Source organism: Musca autumnalis, unplaced genomic scaffold, assembly GCF_047663935.1.
Source record: "Musca autumnalis isolate F117 unplaced genomic scaffold, ASM4766393v1 scaffold_1, whole genome shotgun sequence".
Lineage (NCBI taxonomy): Eukaryota > Metazoa > Arthropoda > Insecta > Diptera > Muscidae > Musca > Musca autumnalis.
The window spans coordinates 309055661-309075668 of record NW_027411644.1 but is presented as its reverse complement, the minus strand read 5'-3'; the positions used below and the strand labels follow the sequence as shown (position 1 = coordinate 309075668).

General features: G+C 38.8%; 1 protein-coding gene across 5 annotated transcripts in view; it reads left to right on the top strand.

Annotated features, from left to right (window-relative positions):
* The first annotated feature begins 1473 nt into the window (after positions 1-1473).
* LOC141389916 (uncharacterized) overlaps positions 1474-20008 on the top strand; it is a 41230-nt gene continuing 22695 nt past the window's right edge. For 2 of the 5 annotated variants that reach the window (XR_012409218.1, XM_073962160.1), the window contains exons 1-4: positions 1474-2224; positions 12740-12856; positions 19456-19831; positions 19895-19974. Coding sequence is in view for 3 of the 5 variants with exons in the window: in XM_073962160.1 (XP_073818261.1) it covers positions 2057-2224; positions 12740-12856; positions 19456-19831; positions 19895-19974 (741 nt within the window). In the remaining 2 variants the exon portion in view is untranslated. Of the gene's footprint in view, positions 2225-12309; positions 12439-12739; positions 12857-19455; positions 19975-20008 lie in introns of those variants that run through there. The other 3 variants (XR_012409217.1, XM_073962159.1, XM_073962161.1) reach the window with 2 other exon arrangements.

Here is a 20008-nt window from a genome sequence, read left to right as displayed (position 1 = left end):
AAAGGGCTCAACAAGCAGAATACAATATACTATAAAAAATTGAAATCCAAGATGGCGACCGCTAGGTTTTATCAATCCCATCAATGTGGGTATCAAATAAAAGGGTTTTAGTACATTTATCTTAAACATTGCAATGTATGTTTAACATAAAACCGTTGGACTGCAATAAACTAACGGGCAAGAAACCTTGCAATAATGAAGCACTAAATGAATTAAACAGAATGCGAAATAGAAACTAAAAACTAGAAAATAAAAATAGGTAAAAAACTTTTTAAGTTAAACGGTTTTATGTTAAACATACATTGCAATGTTTAAGATAAATGTACTAAAAACCAAAAAATAAAATAGATACAGTCGTGGGAATTATAAACATATGCATAGACTAGACTAAAATAAAACCGTGGGGCACATTCTAGCCCTTCTTATCACACGTTCATCGTTGTCGGTTGAACAACTGCCTAATTATAGTGTAACATTACAACGCAAACATTTTAATCAACGATTGTAGACAATTGACGTGCCCCACGGTTTTATTTTAGTCTAGTGTATGCATATGTTTATAATTCCCACGACTGTATCTATTTTATTTTTTGGTTTTTAGTACATTTATCTTAAACATTGCAATGTATGTTTAACATAAAACCGTTTAACTTAAAAAGTTTTTTACCTATTTTTATTATCATTTTAGATCGTAACATGTATTTCATATATAAAACAGTTCGACCCTTTTCTACACTTTTTTAGTTAAGTTAGGAATATGTTTATTAGACATTTATGTCCACAATCCCTTCTACTGTTTTTTTACAGTCATATACACTCGGCAAAGCCTACTGATAATTTTTTACTGGTTTTCTGTTTTTCTTTTTAAAATCCCAATCTTTCCACTGCTTTACATTCTCCTCTCTTTACGCACTCCTCTCCACTGTGACTCTGCTACTCAAACATGTTTAAAACATCACTTTAAAGTGAACTTTTCAATTCATGAATTGTTTACAAACAACATTTGAAGTATGCAAATGGGGTCAGCGGGTTTTTTTGTGTTAATGTACCGATGCTTTCGATGATAGTGATGGTGATATGTTTACATTGGAAAAACGGCAAACAAAAAACAAGGTGGGCAAATATTTATTAGACCAGTTACCCAGTTATTGCGCTATTCGACTTGAAGTAAAACAAACAAAATGGCAAAGAAGTAAAGATTGACAAAGTTCTAATATTTTAGCATAATTGACAAGGACATTGTCGATATGTGCAACAATATGCCAAAAGCTGACAAGGGGGTGGAGGAGGTAAAACATATTCATGATTTACTTGGGGGTATTGGAATGTCTGCTTAACATTTATTGACTATTGAAATATTGTTTGAGTTGTTGTTGTTGTTGTTGCTGTTGTTATTTTCTATATTTAAATAGCTCACGTGCAGAAATGTGAAAGGCACCTAACTGTGGCAGGGAAACGCTTTGAATAGCTTTCGGTAGGGAAATAATAAAGCGCGCGCATCAATTTCTTTTAGTCTAGCAGTCTGTCTGCCACGAAATATAGTTTTCTTGTGCATAAATACTTCTTGGCAAGGCACATCCTGGTACGGGCATAATAGGTGCCTCAACTCTGTCGTGCAAACACACACACTCACATTCAAGCCCAGTTGTGGTAGCAGCACTAGCTGCTTAGTGGCTTTGTTCACTTTTTGTTGTATTGCCAATTTCTTGTTGGTAGGAGATTTTGCATTGAAGTTCAGTTTCGAACAATAACTTGAACGCAACACTCACTCACTCTTTACTTCCGGTTACATTATCCTTGACAAAAAAACGAAGAAGCAGAATAAGTACAATAAAATCAAATTTATTTGCAAGAATATTAAGTTTGGCTTCTTGGAAAAATGCGTTTTTTTCTATCTGCTTTCAATAAGTCTATGTGATTTAAGTGTGTAAGAAAAAAAGTGGAAGAAAACTGAACAAAAAACTCGAAAAGTCGTTTCCGCTACGGCTCACGTAATGTAAGAACGTCCTTTTATGTCGCGAAACTTCGGAAACGCTTAGTTAGAGTCTAAGCCATAATGACGACTAGCGATGAAGCATTTTGCCACGACCACATTGAACATCCGTTGATGTGGTGCGATGAGAAGCGGCGTCTGGTAGAACGTAAAAATGCCGAGGAAAGTATGCGTATGTGGCGTAGAAGAAAAACCGAAGAAATGGCCCGCAAAGAAAAGGATAAACAGGAAGTAAGTATGAGGTGCAATAGAGTGAAAATAAATAACCAAGCAAGAAAAAAATGTAAAGAAAAATCGTGTAGGCAGATGTCAGGGTCTATTAAATGAAATAAATGCATTTAAGTACAATTTATGTGCCTTGGGAAGTCTTCAAAACATGAATAATTGTAGTGGATGCATTCCATTCCATTTGTGTCTTCCATTGTCATGTTCTGCAATCAACCGTTATATTATAATTAGTGTTCGGTTCTGCTATGGAAACATTTTATTGCTATTAGAAATTCCATAACGAATGAGTTATTTTGTAATGTTCGTTAAATATTGCGTATACGTTACAGAACCAGCCGGGATAAATAATGAAAAAGTTATTTATAATGTGAACAAGTAAAAAAGTATCAGTCGGCTTTGCCGACAGAGATATACCCTCAATCTGCATATATTGAAAAAATTTTTTCCCAAAAAACGTATGTATTTAGGGGATTTTAAAAATGTTGGCCATTTGAACCGACAAAAATGTTCATTAGGATTATAGATCAAAAGTTTTGCGGAGGAGATAATGAAAGGAATGGATCTACATTGACCATTATGGAAGTGGATGTCCAGCCACTACATATGGTGCCATAGGGGGTTTTTACACCCTTCGGGATGTTTGCTCAAGAAGTATGGACTTGCCCCTAAAAAAATGTTTACCAACGTAATTGAGGCAGCGAATTCAAGTTGCTTCAACAAAAATAAAGTGATTCGATAGCAGGTCTTAAAGTGAACTTATCCAAAATTTTGTGTGGGAAGTACCGGATGAAGTGGACAAATTTAGTCCATATTTGAACCCGATCTATATCTAGTAGATATATTAGGATGTGTAAAGTATGGACCAATTCGGCCACTCCCTTCAAGAGTTACCGTATGAAGACATTTTCCGAACATTTTTGAACTTTTCTGGGGGAGGTACCTGAAGAAGTGAAGCGATGTGACTTATCTTCAAACTTAAACTATGTTTGGACAAAATATTACTAGGGCAAAATTTTGGACCGAATCGGCAGCTCCGTTCGAGAGTAATCTTGCGCTCCAACCACCTCACACGGTGTCATAGGGGTTTTTTGCAACTTTCAGGCTATTTTCTCAGGAAGTATGGACTTGCCCCTAATGAAACTTGTACCGTCTTATGGAGGGCAGTGAATACAAGTTGCTAAAACAAAAATGAGATCGATTCGAGAGATGGCCCTAAACTGAACTTTTCCGAAATTTTGTGTGGGAGGTACCCGAAGGAGTGACCGATTGAGTCCATATTGAAACCTTATCTAAATCTGGTACAAATTTCAAGAGTTATCGTGCGCACAAATTTTCCGAACATTTTCGAACTTTTGTGGGGGAGGTACCTCTAGGAGTAGACCAATATGGCGCATCTTCGAACTTAAACTAAGTTTGGACAAAATATTACGATAGCCAAATTTTGGACCAAATCGGCACATCCGTTTGAGAGTTATCATGCGCACCAGCCATTTCGATGAGACACGTTGTATTTACTCTTTCTAGCCTAAAGTCTGAGGGTATAAAAATACATCTCAAATATGTTGATTAAGAAACAAGTAAAAAGTATCAGTCGGCTCTGTGAGTTGAAAATTTCATCTACGGACAGTTCGAATAGCGGAATACAACCACTTTCGCCAAAAATTATGTATTTAGGGGTTTTTAGACTTTGAACATTTGAACTTGCCAACAAAAATGTGAATTAGGAATGAATGGATCGCCATAGTCCATTTTGAAAGTGGATCATATTTTGGAAGTCATTCCTTTTCGAAAGATATCGCGCCCTCCAGTTATTTCAGTTGGTCACAGTATAACTTAGAGGTTTTGGGCCACTACGTGAGGAAGTACGGACTTGCTCAAGAACAAGTAAAAAAGTATCAGTCGGTTTTGCCGACAGAGATATACCCTCAGCCTGTGTGAATTGAAACGCCCATCTATTGACAATATCGAATGTACCGATTACGGATTTTGTAGCCCTTTTTGAAATTTGCCGATAAAAATTAACTTGGTACCGGAAGGTGCGCAACGACAGTGCTAATCTTCAAACTTAAACTTAGTTACGAAGCCCACATTTTAGACGGAATCGGCTGATACGTTCGAGAGTTTTCGTACGCATAGTGCCATAGGGATTTTTACAGCTTTCGGACTATTTTCTCAGGAAGTATGGACTTGCCCCTGAAAAAAACTTGCACCGTCGTCATGGGGACAGCGAATACATCTTGTTACAATAAAGATAAAAGCGATTCGAAAGCAGGAATTAAACTGCATTTTTCCGAAATTATGTGTGGGAGGTACCCGAAGGAGTTGACATATATAGTCCATATTTAATACCGATCCATATCTCGTAGAAATATTACGACCTGCAAAGTATGGACCAAATCAGTAACTGACAAAATATAACGATGGCCCAATTTTAGACCGAATCAGCAGATCCGTGCCATAGGGGATTTTTACAACTTTTTGGCCATTTTCTCTGGAAGTATGGACTTGCCCCTGATAAAATTTGTATCTTCGTAATGCTACAACAAAAATTAAAACGATCCGAGAGCAAGTTCTAAACTGAACTTATCCGAAATTTTGTGTAGGAGGTACCCGAAGAAGTGGACCGTTAGAGTTTATATTAGAACCTCGTGTATGCCTGGTAGAAATTTCACGATGTGCAAAGTATGGACCAAATCGGTTGCTCCCTTCAAGAGTTATGTGCTACGAGCGCACAATTTTCCGAACATTTTCGGACTTTTGTGGGGGAGGTAATGAAAGCAGTCGACCGATACGGCCCATCTTCGAACTTAAACTAAGTTTGGACAAAATGTTACGAAAGCCAAATTTTAGACCAAATTGGTTTGTCATTACGTTAGTAACTCCTCAAAATAATAATTTTAGAACCCGCAAAGTGTATATATTCTGGATCAGCAATTCTACATCGATTTAGCCATACCCAGCAAAAATTCGAATCCATTAGTCATTACGTAACACATTACAAAGTAATGTAAACAAGCTTCTTTTCCCATTACAAGTAATCTGAAAAGTAATGGGATACTTCTTAAAAAATTACAAGGCAAACCTACTTACTTTGCTCCTCACTAAGTTATGGCTCAACGCTCACTGTCGGCACTCGAGTTTTTTAAATTAAAAAATAACAGTTCTTGGTGCACATGTGCACTGCACATTTCAGTTCTTAAGCAACCCTTAATGTTCGTGTGCGTGGCATAGTATGTAGTGTCTTTGGCTAGAAATCAGAGGGTTCGTGTGTTCAACTCACACAGCAAGCGAAATAAAATAAAGTAAAATAAAAGTAAGAAGTGTGATGAAATTAAAAAATCTCTACATCAACTGTTCTAAAAATAGATTTTTTTTTCTAGTGGCCACAGAATAACTATGACCACTAAAATAGGTCATAAAATAACTACAAACTGAGTGCGACATGCCCTTGTAAAAATAATAGGGAAGAAAGGGGGTTTGCGAGTAGTTACGGCTGCCAAAAATCCCTTACAAAACCTATGGTTTTGGGAGGAATTTTTTTGGTGGGTATCCCTCCGTCTATCTGTCCGTCTGTGGAAATCACTCTAGCATCCGACCGGATTGAAGTAGGTGGATACAATTTTGATAACGTCTATTGCAGGTATATACAACTTTTGGTATTGAAAATGGGACAAACTGACGCGTGACGCGTCGACGTTTTGAGGCATTTTGAAGGTATTAGTCCCATTTTAACACCGAGTTGGTTGTAATTTGGTATTTTGTGTTCCTAGAGGCTAAAAAACATTTTTACCAAATATTATTAATATAGGTCCACGTTTTGGTGTAGCCCTCATATAACGCCCCGTATAAAGTACGCGTTATTTTAATGAATTTTGAAGCTATTAGGCCCATTTGACCATTTCATTTTTTAGCTGACCGAATTAGATAAAAAATAGGCACTTGGACTTCCCAGTAGTCAAAAAATCACAAAAAAAATTGCCACGGTACCTTTCGATTTTCGGTATTTTGAGGGTTTAATCCTCAGTTTTTAACCTAACTAAATGTTATTTGACATTTAAGGTTTCTAGTGGACACAATATTACTCCACCAAAAACTGTCAACATAGATCCATGTTTAGGTATAGCTACTATATATATAGCTACAATTTTTAACCGAATTATCTGTAATTTGTCATTTGAAGTTCTAAGGGGTTACAACACATCTTCATCAACAATTTTCATCAAAGGTTCATGCTTAGGTGTAGCCTCATATAAAGGTACCTCCCGATTTTCGTTATTTTGACGGTTTTACCTACATTTTTTGACTGACCTACCCGTAGTTTGATATTTCATGTTCCCTGCTGTCACAAAACTTCTCCACAGAAAACTGTCAACATAGGTCCATGCATTGGCATTGCCCTCATATAACGGTACCTACCGATTTCCGGTATTTTGTAGGGTTTCAGCTAAAATTTTTAATCGAACCAGCTGTAATTTGACATTTGTGGTTCTTCACAAAAAATTTTCATCATAGGTTTATGCTTATGTGTAGCCCATATAAGCGTAACTAGAGGGGACGCGTGTGGTGCCGTGAGTAGTGCGCGTTCGTGCTTTCTCGAAAATCGCCGTGTTTGTGCGTGTCGTGCCGGGATAAATTTTAGACCGTGCATTACCGTGCTTTTTTTCAAGGCAGGATTTTGCACGACACGACCAAACACGATCTGCACTATGTGCCACGATCGTGCAAAATTTTGGGCACCCTTTAGAAATCGTGCAAGAGATCATACTAAACACAAAAATCGAACAAGAATATAAAACTGACCAAAAAATTCACCAACTGCAGTTTTCCTAAAATTATTTGCTTCGTTTTTGTATTCCGGTACTTTTTGCCGTTTTGTTATGGAGAGGCCAGAACAAAAACATGATGTTTGTTTGCCATTTGTCTTGTTTATGAGAGAGAAGCAAATACAAAACAACTCAGCGGGTTAAGGCAATATACTGTCTTTGAAAATAAGTAGTTTATCTTGCTAAATTTGATATTGAAGGCGACAAGTTGGGAAATTCTGTATTTGTAACCGACAATGGTTTCAACGTTATTTCGGCTTTTAAAAGATTTAAACGTATATCTTGCGCTTGGCACAATTTTAACTTCGTTATAGATGGTGTCATTTTTCCAGACTATATCTTCCAAACCGTTAGGAATTTTGAATTTTTCTCAGAGACGAAGTTGTAGATCTTGTCTTAAGGAACAAAAATTGTGAACACATATAATCATCAAAATTCATATGCAAGGTCAAAATCGCCAAGGTCAAATTTAGTTTAAAAATTTTTCTCGGGTTTTGGTCTGCAGCTATCAAACCGATAAAATTTGAAGCAAACAAAGAACTACAAAAATGTCACTCAGATCCCAATAAACATCTTTCGGGAACATATGAACTCTGTATAGACGGTTCTTAAAAGTTAAAATAACAAAGCAAATGGGATTTTTATCCTGTTTTCTCTGGTTCGATATGCGCTTAGCGTTTCGTTTTCACATCCTTTGAGCTGCCAATAAATAGATGACTTCTGTCCCAAATCAATCGCCGTTTCTTACGTCTCCAAGGTCTTGTGTGCCCAAAACTGTTTAAATTGCTGTTATTGCAACCCGCTTTAGCGTTGAAATCAACGATAATAAGTTTGATGTCTCCCTTCGGTAGAGAGATTAAAATAAATCTTTGAATCTTCATCATTATATTTTGTTGGTGTATATCACTGTACAATAGAAATATTATGGAACTTTGGGTTAAGCCTAGCCATAATGTCACCCAGTATACCAACCCCATTTATTTTGTTAGAAATATTCCCGAAAAAAATGACATTCATGTAATATTGTGAATTATTTTACATGTACTCTAATTTGGATCCATTGTAATAATTTATGTTAACATTAGTTTTAACCGTATGGATAAAATGCATTCAACTTCCTAGGACATATGATTTCTCTACCTCCAGTCGTCTTCAATACTCATATTATTGTCATTTATCTAAATCGTCTTAAATTCCTAAAAATAATCTATCTTTAATTTGATTTTGTTTGCATCCTAACCAAATACAATTGTGTATTTTTTTCCTCCTCTAACACCTAGCACAACCTTCCACCTTCTTCTTCTTCTTTATTTGCATATTCGATCTCCGAATATAAGCGACCAATACAATTACATATAATTATCTATTACAAATTTTAAGGTATGTTCATATATTTTCCATGATCTCCATAAAGGCGTCTCTATTTCTGGCTTCACTCAGTAGGGTTGAGATATTTCCAATGCCGGTCCATTTAAGAATATTGTCAATCCATGATATTTCTTTCCGTCCTCTGGATGGCTTCCCTTCTATTGTTCCAGTGATTATGGTTTGGAGCAGTTTGTATTTTGCGTTCCTCATTACATGTCCAAGATATGATGTTTTTCTTCTTTTTATTGTTCCAATGAGTTCCCGTTGACGGTTAACCCTTGAAAGAACCACAGAATTTGGTGTTAGATGTGTCCATGGAATTTTTAGGATACGACGGTAGATCCACATTTCAAAGGCTTCCAATTTCTTTATTTCAGCGGTTTTTAGTGTCCATACTTCTGAGCCGTACAGCAGAACCGACCAGACATAAGTTTTAATAAATCGTATTTTTGTTTCCATATTTATGTCATGACTACATAAAATATTTTTGTATTTGAAAAATGCATCTCTTGCCATTTCAATTCTGCATCGTATTTCTTTCGAGTTGTCCCAGTTTTCATTTATTTTGACGCCAAGATATTTAAAGTTCTGTACTTTATCGATATGTGTATTATTTATATATATTTCGGTTGTACTTTGGTTTCTAGACCTGGTTATCACCATATATTTAGTTTTTGATATATTAATCTTTAACCCATACTTTTCGCTATAGGAATTTAGCCGACTCAAAAGAAATTGTAGTTCTGATACACTACTCGCAATTAAAGTGGTATCATCTGCATATCTGATATTGTTGACGAATTTTCCACCAATATATACGCCTTTACGAGCGTTGGACATTGATTCTTCAAAAATTCTTTCGGTATAGATATTGAATAATAATGGCGACAATATACAACCCTGTCTAACTCCTTTCGATATTGCAATGCATTCTGTCAGTTCTCCATTAATGTCGACTTGTGCTGTTTGGTTCCAATATAATTGCTTGATGCATTGTAATTCTTTTCCTTGGATGCCAATAGATGTGAGGATTTCCACCATTTTGTCATGTTGTACGGTGTCGAAGGCTTTTTCGTAATCCACAAAACATAGGTAAACATCTTTATGTACATTTCTGCATTTCTGTATTAACACTTGAATAGAGAGTAGGGCTTCTCTTGTACCCATGCCTTCTTTAAATCCAAATTGAGATAGTCCCATGGCTTCTTCACATTTTTTATAAATTCTGGAGTGAATGATTCTTAGAAAAATTTTGAGAGCGTGGCTCATTAAACTTATAAGTCTGTAGTCGCTACATTGTCTTGGGTGGCTTTTCTTTGGAATTGTGATGAAAGTTGATTTCAGCCAGTCTTGAGGATATCGGCCTGAGTCATATATGTAATTAAATAGCACTACCAAAAGCTGTAGGTTTTCGTCATCTATTAATTTTAACAATTCGGAGGGAATTTCGTCTGGTCCACAGCTTTTTTTATTACGTAGTAATTTTATTGCACATTCCACCTCAGATATAGTGATTGGGTTCCCAGTGAGCGATTGTTGGTTAGCTGGAACGTTGACCGATCGGTTATTGTCATTAAATATCTGTCTTATGTATTCACTCCACACTATTTTCTTTTCATTTGTATCAAAGACAGCTTTGTTGTTAACGTATAGTACTTTCGGTATTGACTTAAATCGTACTCCAGCGGCTTCCTTAAGTCTTTTGTGTAAATTGAAGTCATCGTGACGCTGTTGGAGACGTTCAATTTCCTGACATTGACTATTTAAGTGCTCAATTTTTGCAATGCGTATTGTCGATTGTATTTCTCTATGAAGCTCAAAATATAATTCATAATTTGTATGTTTGTACTTTCGACGTTCTTCCATTAATTTGAGTATGTCGTTCGTCATCCATTCTTTATTTTTAGGTTTTTTGTAGTTTCCTAGATTGTTGCTGGCAATGAATTTTAATGAGTGCTTGATAGAATACCAAATGCTCTCTACATCATCTCTGTTAATATTGTGTAGTTCTCGATTTATATGTTGCTTCACAATTGTGTGTGTATCGTGGTTATCCAGTTTTTCAACAGCAAATTTTTTTCGCCCAATTTTTTTCTTTGATAGGGATATTTTGCAGCACATTTTCGTCATTAAGAGATTATGATCGGATGGTACATCAGCTCCTGGATATGTCGATGTTTTCTTTATGCAAGAGAAAAACCGTTTATTTATGATTATATAATCTATTTGATTCCTCACGATGTTATCTTTCCGATCTTGTGGAGATTTCCAAGTATATAGTCTTCTTTTTGGAAGACAGAAAAATGTGTTCGTTATTTTCATTTTATATTCTTGGCATAGTTGAATGAGTCTATCTCCTCTTTCATTTCGATTTCCAAGTCCATAATTTCCTGTTACACCTGATACAGGTTCTTCTCCAACTTTTGCGTTGAAGTCGCCTTGTATAATGTTTATTTCGTGGGATTTCGTCGTTTTCAATAAATATATGATCTCATCATAGAATGCTTCAATTTCCTCATCGCTTTTATCTGCAGTTGGCGCGTATACTTGTATTATATTTATATTCATTGGTTTTGCTTCTATTTTAAGGAGCATTGTTCTATCTGATTTTGGTATAAATCCTTTTACAGAACTTGCAATATTGTTTTTTACTATAATTCCAACTCCATTCCTGTGGTTGTTATTCTGATTGCCAGAGTGGTATATCTTCATATTGTTGGAAGTGAAATCGCCATTATCGGGCCACCATGTTTCGCTTACACCCAATATGTCTATGTTATAATGGTTCATTTCGTTTATTGTATTAGCCAGTTTTCCCGGTTCGTAGAGACTTCTTACATTCCAGGTACCGATATTAAGATTTCTTTTTGTTTTACCTCCGGGGATTCTTAGCACCCTTGTGTTGCCGGAGACTAAGGGCCGTGTATTTTCTTCATTGTTCATAATTGTATGGTTTTCGAGGGAGAGATACTTCAGCGGTTTCCCCTTGCCATCTGGAGGGTTTATAGTTTTCCTTCTACATCTTCAGCCGCTCCAATGGAGTACAGACGCTGTTTGCTGCCGCCAATCCTTTGGTCAGACGCTGCCTTTTCCTTTTTTTTTTTGGTTCGCCCCGCATATTTTATTTTTGCGGTACCCGTCATATCTGATGAGCATTCCCCTATCCACCACCTGGGGAGGCGTCCGATGGGAGAAAAAAAGAGGAAAAAATAACTTCCACCTTCAACCTAGCACAACTTACTTCTAACATCGAAACGGAAATAAACAATATTAGAAGGAAATCAATTTTTGTTTTTCAGGGTTAATAACCTTTGCCACTGACGGCTGTAACAATAAATTTAACAACTTCCATTAAAAGAAGAAAAATTTCTTAGAATAGAAAGGAATTTGCCAAAAATAAAGTTTCCCAAAAGGAGGCAGGCAGGCGGAATGTCACTTCAACACATTCCCAGGTGAAATACATTAGAAATAAACGTGAATTTCTGTGGAGCAAAGGCAACAAAAGTGGAATGAGGGGTGGTTGGTTAGGGATATGACATTCAGCTGTTCAGATTTCTAACCAACCCACAATCATTCGGTACTTTGCCAATTCCAGCTTTTTTGCTTTAATTTTTTTGGCAATTGCGTGACTTGTTGGATTAATGTCGGTTGTGCTCCAAGAGTTCCAGTTTGGCAAAGTCAAAATAAAGTTTTGATTTGCAACTATAACAACAACCTATAAATGAGTTTCTTAACTACATTTTGTATAACGATTTAGTAACAATTACACGGACGATGGACGGATGGGGAGGGAATGAAATAAATTAAATGTATAGAAAATATGGTATTTATTCGCTACTGCGAAATAGCTAAACGGAAAAATTAGTTGGAAACTAGTTCTAGTATTTGTGAGGATGTCACAAGGGGTGAAGGTGTTGGTTGCAAATGGTTTGACAAGAATAATATTGAAATACTGGGACGTATATGAAATGATTGTATTGCTACCAATAGATATGAGTAAAATCGATTGGAATAAAATAATTGAATGTGTGTTCGCGATATTTTTCTCATAAAGTTTGAAGTACATAACACCCTAACACACTATAATTTATCATCAAAATCCTTTTTTTTTTGTTTTGTCTAGTCTCATTGTGTCACGTTTTAGCCATTTATAAGTTCGCCACCTAGGGGCTAAATAACAATTATGACCATACGATAATGGCTAATAAATTTTTGTCAGGCAATAATTGTTTTGTGAAGTTATTTTTCTATTATCGAAATCCTAATAAATAACAAATTTAATGGCAATTAAAACAATAATAATTTTTATTTTTCTTTTTTCTTTTAGTACTACGAATTAATGGTTAAACACTGCCCATGGGGTAAACCAGGTGGAGGTGCCCCAAACATCGATATCAGACGCAAAGATATTACAGCTGCTGGATTACATTCCACACAACCCATTGTAAGTATAAATGACTAATAAGACCAAAGGAAATGTAAATTATGTGTGTGATATGTTACTGAAGATATTGTGACAGAATAACGAAGGAAATATAAGAGTCGTATTCCGCTAAACATGTTCTTTCTTATCGAATATATATGGAGAAGTCTGCTGCTTCTGAACGTACTAAACACTTAGGAGATACCTTGGGTAAATCACCTCGTCCAAGCTCTGTGTGAGTTTTATTTCAGCATCGTTTTCTACTGGTTTGTAGGATAACACGAATCGATAAATTAATTATTCTCAAAACAAGTAAAAAAGGCAGTAAGTCCGACGATGAATAGTACGCAAGATCGTGTAGGAACGGCCGTCCTAGAATTTTCAATCTGATTTGCATTTGTTCAGGTCAGGAACAGAGGAGGTGTTCAACCGTTTCTTCCTCTTCTTCGTTTCCACAGCTGCGACAGTAGTCATTGTGTGGAATATGTAGGCGCTTTGCATGGTTGCCAATTGCCCAGTGACCGGTTAACACTGCAATAAGTATTGCCAGGTTCCGTCGATTTTGGCTAATCAGGAACTTTGTACATTTGATGTTGTAGAGTGACCATATAGATTTTGATTTTTTACAAGTATCAGTCTTGACCCATCTGATCTCTGCTTGTGAAAGATAGCAGCTGAAGATATCCCCTTTAACTACTCCAATTGGTGTTGCGACTGACTCCTTAAGAAGTTCGTTAGAGGCAGATCCCGCTCTAGCTAGTTTGTCCCCTTTTTCGTTACCAACAAGACCCTTATGACCTGGGATCCAAGGAAGAACTACTCTGGTCAGACGCCCTAGCTTAGCATGTTATTCTTTACATTCATTCACCAGCTTTGATGTGACAATGTTTGAATTCAATGCTAGGAGCGCCGCTTAATTTCGGCAAAAATTCATATTGAGTTTGGTGGGTGTTAATGTAATGAATAGTACGTTAGTGGAATTTCCTGGATGCGAGAAGGGTGATGGCTACGAGCGAGTACCTGGCTACGAGCGTTGAGCGCTGCTGAGTGAGTAGCTGGCCACGAGCCTTGAGCGCTGCTGAGCGATGAGCTGGATGCGAGCAACGAGATGGCTACGAGCGAGTAGCTAGATACAAGCGTTGACGGTGCTGAGCGGTGAATTGGTTACGGGCGAGCAGCGGGCTACGAGCGTTAGCTGGTGATCGAGTAGCTGGTCGCAGGCGTTGACGGTGATGAGCGGTGAATTGGTGACGGACGAGCAGCGGCCTACGAGCGTTGACTGGTGAGCGAGTAGCTGGCCGCAAGCGTTGACGGTGATGAGCGGTGAATCGGGCTACGAGTTGTCGCTGATTCGGAGCGGCGAGCGGAATGCCAGCTGCTGTCTGCGAGCGTATAGCTATGTTCAGGCGCTGAGCGGGTTGCAAGCGTGTAGCGGAGAACGGGCGTTGAGCTAGTAGCTGGCTAAGGGCGTCGCTGATTCGGAGCGGACTGCGAGCGTGTAGCTATGTCCAGACGCCGAGTGGGTTGCAAGCGAGTCGCGGCGTATGGGCGTTGAGCGGGTAGCTGGCTACGGGCGTCGCTGAATCGGAGCGGTGAGCGGACTGCGAGAGTGCAGCTATGTCCGGGAGCTGGGCGGCTTGCAAGGGTGTAGCGGCGTAAGGGCGTTGAGCGAGTAGCTGGCTACGGCGTGGACGGCAAGCTGATCACAAACGTTGGGCGGCAGGCTAATCACGAGCGAATGGCTGGCTCTTGGCGTTGGGCAGCAGGCTGGCAATGAGCTGCGGAGCTGGCAAAGAGCATTTATTGAGCTGGCAAGAGCAGGGGAGCTGGCAAGAGCGGTTAGCGGGCTACAAGTAGCTGGCCACGGGTATTTATCGAGCTGGCAAGAGCAGGAGAGCTGGCAAAGAGCGAATAGCTGGCTACAAGTAGCTGGCCACGGTAGCTGGCTATGAATAGCTGGTCTCAGGGTCCGATAACTTAAGATCACTAACAGGCAATTGAGATTGCGGACATGCCACACATCACTATGCTGGTTTCACGGTTAGGCCTCGACAAACTCAATGGTGAAATTTTGATATATATGCGTTTGCAAAGTGAATGCGAAGCACATGTGGCGCGAGTTGTCAAAAAATGCACCAGAATCAATGTTAACATGGTGGCTGCAGTATGAATGGTGATGCGAAATTAAAGTGCGTTGTCAACAAGAGTGATGTGTGGTGTGCGTACGTATGTTTGCCTTTGATGCCAAACGTATGCTAGGGTGGGTAGTGTTGACGAATAGGCAACTGCTTTATGTTTGTCCAGGTTCGAGGGTAAAACGTGTATTAGGATGGGTAGTGTTAATGAATATTTTTCAGTGAATTGGGGAAATAATTGATATGTAAAATTAAATAAAACCAGTATTGGTTTTATTTTATTAATTATTATTGATAATAAGGGTTTAGCTGTATGGAATAGAACCAGCATTGGTTTTATTTTATGAATTAACTTATTGTAATAATTTCATTAAATATGAAAATAAGGGATTGCAGTTTGTTTTGGCGAAGATGTTAATAAAAAATTAAACGGGCGTATAGGTAAGTGGAACGTTTGTAACGGTCACGTTACAAGGTGTGCAGTAATCAGCATTAGTTGCTATTTTCCCCGTTAATTTGAGAAGCACGCAGGCATGTCCGTAAGCTCTATCTCTCCACATTCCTAGAGCACTTAGCCTTGCAGCATTGCAGGCCGCAGTTGCTTTGGTGTGTATATCTGTTGGCGGTATATGCAATATGCATCATTGTATTGAGGGATTCGGCCGGACAAGTTCTCATTGCCCCTGTCACCCCGATGCATGCGGATCTTTGTATGTTGTATAGTTTTCTCGGAATTGGTTTCTTTCCCAATGTTGGTCACCAAACTAGTGCTCCATATGTTAGTATTGGTCTTATTATGCTGGTGTACATGCGCAACGCCATTTTGGGTTTGAGGCCCCAGCGACTCCCAAACATTTTGCGACATGTGTAGTATGCAACGGTTGCTTTATGAGCACGATGTTCCATGTTACATTTCCATGAATCTAGGATAACGCCTAGGTAATTGGCGTTTGGTTTTTGTAGTAAATAGCACCATCTCTGTTTGCCTGGATTCACCCCCAGACCACTACTTGTGGCCCAAGTATCCAGTGATTTCAGGGCCACGCTCATGAAGTCACTCAGCACATCGTTCGCATAAGCAAGTTTGCTTAGGATTTCGTTAATCACAAGGAGTCAAAGCAGTGGCGAGATCAACCCTCCATGTGAAGTTCCTCGATTTATGTGCTTTGACAGCATGCTATTTCCCAGTGTGGCATTAATGACTCTACTCTGCAGCATGGTGGTTATCCAACTACTGTTGAATGGTTCCGCCCCGAATTTATATAGAGCTTGTTCCATTGCTGAGGTGCTAACGTTGTTGAAAGCGCCTTCTATATCCAAAAAGGCGGCTAAGGTGTATTGTTTGTGTTCCAAGGACATCTCAATAGTCCTAACGACTTCGTGTAGGGCTGTGTCTCTCGAGCGTCCTTTAAGGCAAGCTTGTTGACTTGACGATATGTTGTTTGAGTTCTCTATCTTTTCTCGAATATACACATCGATGAGACTTTCGAGTGTTTTAAGCGGAAATGATGAGAGACTTATGGGTCCAAAGTCTTTAGGATTTTCGTAACCACATTTTCCAGGTTTTGGTGTGAAAACAACCTTTACCTGTTCCAACTCGTTGCGACGTAGTTTAGGGATAGACATCTACTGTAGATGTGTACTAACCAAGGCTTAATTATGCCCTCCGCGCTTTGTAGCATTTTTGGTATAATACCATCTGGCCCCTGAGATTTGTAGGGAGAGACGCTGTTAATAGCCCATGTGACTTTACTCGGACTTATTATCTTTTCGGCTCCAATGTTGTCTTTATTTATAGTTATATTGGTTTGTTCTTCGATGGCTCTATCCGTGCAACCGGGAATGTGCGTCGTAGGAAGGATTTCAAGAGATTCGACTAAGTTTTCTGACCAGGTACCATTATTTCTCTTTATGTAGGTGGGATCTGAGTGACCATTTGTCATAACTTTGCTTAGTCTGGCTGTATCTTTGGCAGTATCCAGGATTACCTTTTGCCTTGGCTATTACTTTTTTGTATTCCTTACGCTTAACCTTATATGGCTGCCAGGACTTTAAAAGCTGTATCTAAGGTTTTCTCTAGAATGGATACATATTTTTCTATATCTGCTGTGGTTTCATCTGCATGTGGAATATTTGGAAGTTTGTCTTTCAGAGCCCTTTTGAACTTTTCCCAGTTCGTTCTTTTAGGATTGCAAAAACATTTAGTGGGCGTTGATTTTTCTGATATGTTGAATAGTATCCTATTGTGATCTGAGAAGGACCTCTTATCGGATACTATCCAGTTATCTATTTCAATTCGTCATCTGTATGATACTAGCGTGAGGTCGATGACCTTCTGCCACCCCCTAAAGTTCTCCGAGGTTGGAAATACAAAAGTTGGGTTAGTGGCTCTGTTGCATATTGTGAGGTTGTTAGTATTTATGAAATCTAAAACTGACTCACCTCTATCAGTGTCTTGCGTTAGCGTTGCAGCCAATGATTTTTTGGAAGGATATTTTCTTATGGGTATTATCCTATAAAGAGTCGTTCAGATCATAGTACAAAATTCTATAGCTAGGACAATAAAGCAATCCTGCACTGAATTATATGGATCGTTAGACAGCACCAAAGATAGGGTGATAGGGCAAATTTGTGTGTGCTACGCCGTATAAGAGCCTTCTCAGCCGAGAAGGTACCACCACCACATTTTGCGATGAACATGTTGTAGAAGTCATCCGAAACGCGAAATTATCCAAAATGTTGGGCCCACGTTGAATCCCAAACGCAATGCTTATACAGCTGGATGAACCCGGACAGTTGTCCTCAATATATCGATAGCCACTCATATTGTACCAGAAGCCTGGAAAGTTGGGAGGATGGTTCAGCTATTTAAGTCGGACACTGATGCCAATAGAGACGTATCGTACAGGCCGATCTCAAGGCGGAGTAATAACTCCTCAATTGTTTAAAACACAACTTTCTGAAATTCTCCACCGACATTGAGATCGTAATGTATGCGGATGATTGTACAATCCTGGCGTCAATGGCTTACGTGATAGTTTAAATGTCTACATAACTAACTTACCCCCTGTTTTTGTAAAATGTTTTGTTCTTTTCACACGAATTGTCAAATTTTGTAGATCGATTTACTCCCCTTAGCACAAATGTAGAACGCTGATTTTAAAATGAGAAATTCTTGACTATGTACGGAACGCGTCTACGAAAAATTAGCTCTGTATGTCATCTGGGGGTTAAGATATGAATGCCTAAATTATTACGAATATAGACGAACGAACATATGATTGCATATTTGGCTTTTGTTACAAAAACAGGGGGTTAGTGTAGTTCTTCCATATGAGGAATATAATAATATCCGCAGTTAAGTCTACTGCCACACTGTTCACCGCCTGGACGCCTGAAATGAGACTCCCCTTGAAGATGTCCTGATTTCGACCACAAACTACCACAAAATATTTGGTTTAACATTTGGCAGCATGTTTTTAGTCGTCCGCGCAAGCCTCAGTTATTTGCGACAAGATCAGTAGTAGGAAAAAAGTCCTCAAGTCGTTGGCCGGCAGCATTTGGGATAACTGAGAGCTGCAATAGGGTGCCTCAATCTAGCGTACGGGTTCCCCCACCCAGGTACCTTATTAGGGATCTTCATGATTTAGAGAGAGCCAAAGGCATAAACGGGAACCTCTAGATCAACGAGCCTATTGGGCAGGACTGAATATCATTCATACTGATACAGGCAGTACAAAGGTGCAATGTGACAGTCGTACTTGGAGACCACCCCCATCCATCACAGCCAAGGCAAATATGAGTGGTTTAAGTTTAGTTAAGATACGGAGGATGTATCCGCCCGAATTGATCACATGACACCCAACACATGTGAATTGGGACCGTTCGACATGCTGTATTTCTTTAACTGCCCAGCTAGCCCCACTCACCTGTCTCATGAATCTTTGCGGACAAAGCCAATCCAGGTTGCAGAATTTTTGACTCTGCACACAGAGGTTCCAGAACCAGATAAATCATAACAATTTAGAAACGAAGTGACCGGTATAATTATGTGGGAAGCATTACGAAATATGGACTGATGAACTGAGTCGTTACCAATTTTCAATTTCTGGAATTTCAATGACGGACATTTCTGCTGGGCATATTTCAAGAGAAAATCTGATAGTGTTCACATTTACTATCAGATTTTCTCTTGAAATATTCCCAGCAGAAATGTCCGTCTGAACTTTAAATCAATACCAAACATTTTTGTGTCCGCAAAGCCTGATTCTTTTTCATTTGTATATTCTCCATACGTTTCTAGTTAATTAGCCGAAAGTATCAAAGGCCCCACCCTTATTAGCCAGATAACTGAGGGCGTAAGAGCCACCATTAAGTTTCATGACGGCTTCTTCATTTTTTTGAAATTATTTTTTGTCACAAATTGAGGATATTCCAATTTTTTTTAATTCTAACTTATATTCTATTGTTTAACCTGTATTTCAGAGTACAACACATCGTCTGGCTTCCCTGCCGCCATGTCGTTTTAGCGATTATTTTCTCAAGCACAAACGATGTTTCGATCCAACTGCAGCCTATCATCCGCATCATTATCATCATCACCATTCCGTGCCGCGTTTGACCACACACACCCATACCGTGCAACATATACCCGATCGGCCAGTAATAGGTGGGGCCACCAGTATGGTGACCCTGTGTGATCGTGATATACCCACAACTGGTACCAGTACTGTTGCTGCTGGTCCAACTGGCGGTAAGAATGCCGAAAGTTTACAAATCACCTTAAAAGATCATCCCTCAATGTCGTTTCGTAATAAAGGTCATGTTGACATTGAGGTGCGATACAAACCTACTGCGGCCGGTAAGGGTAAACCAATGTTGGAAAAAATTGTGGTTACTGAAAGTGATAAATGTCCCATTGTAGAGGAGAAACAACATTGTCCGGGTGCAGTTGGGCCGCATGGTTTGAAGCAGAAGAAAACGCTGGAGAAAATTGAAAAACCGGTGAGAATGGTTTACTGCAACGCCTATGTGTACC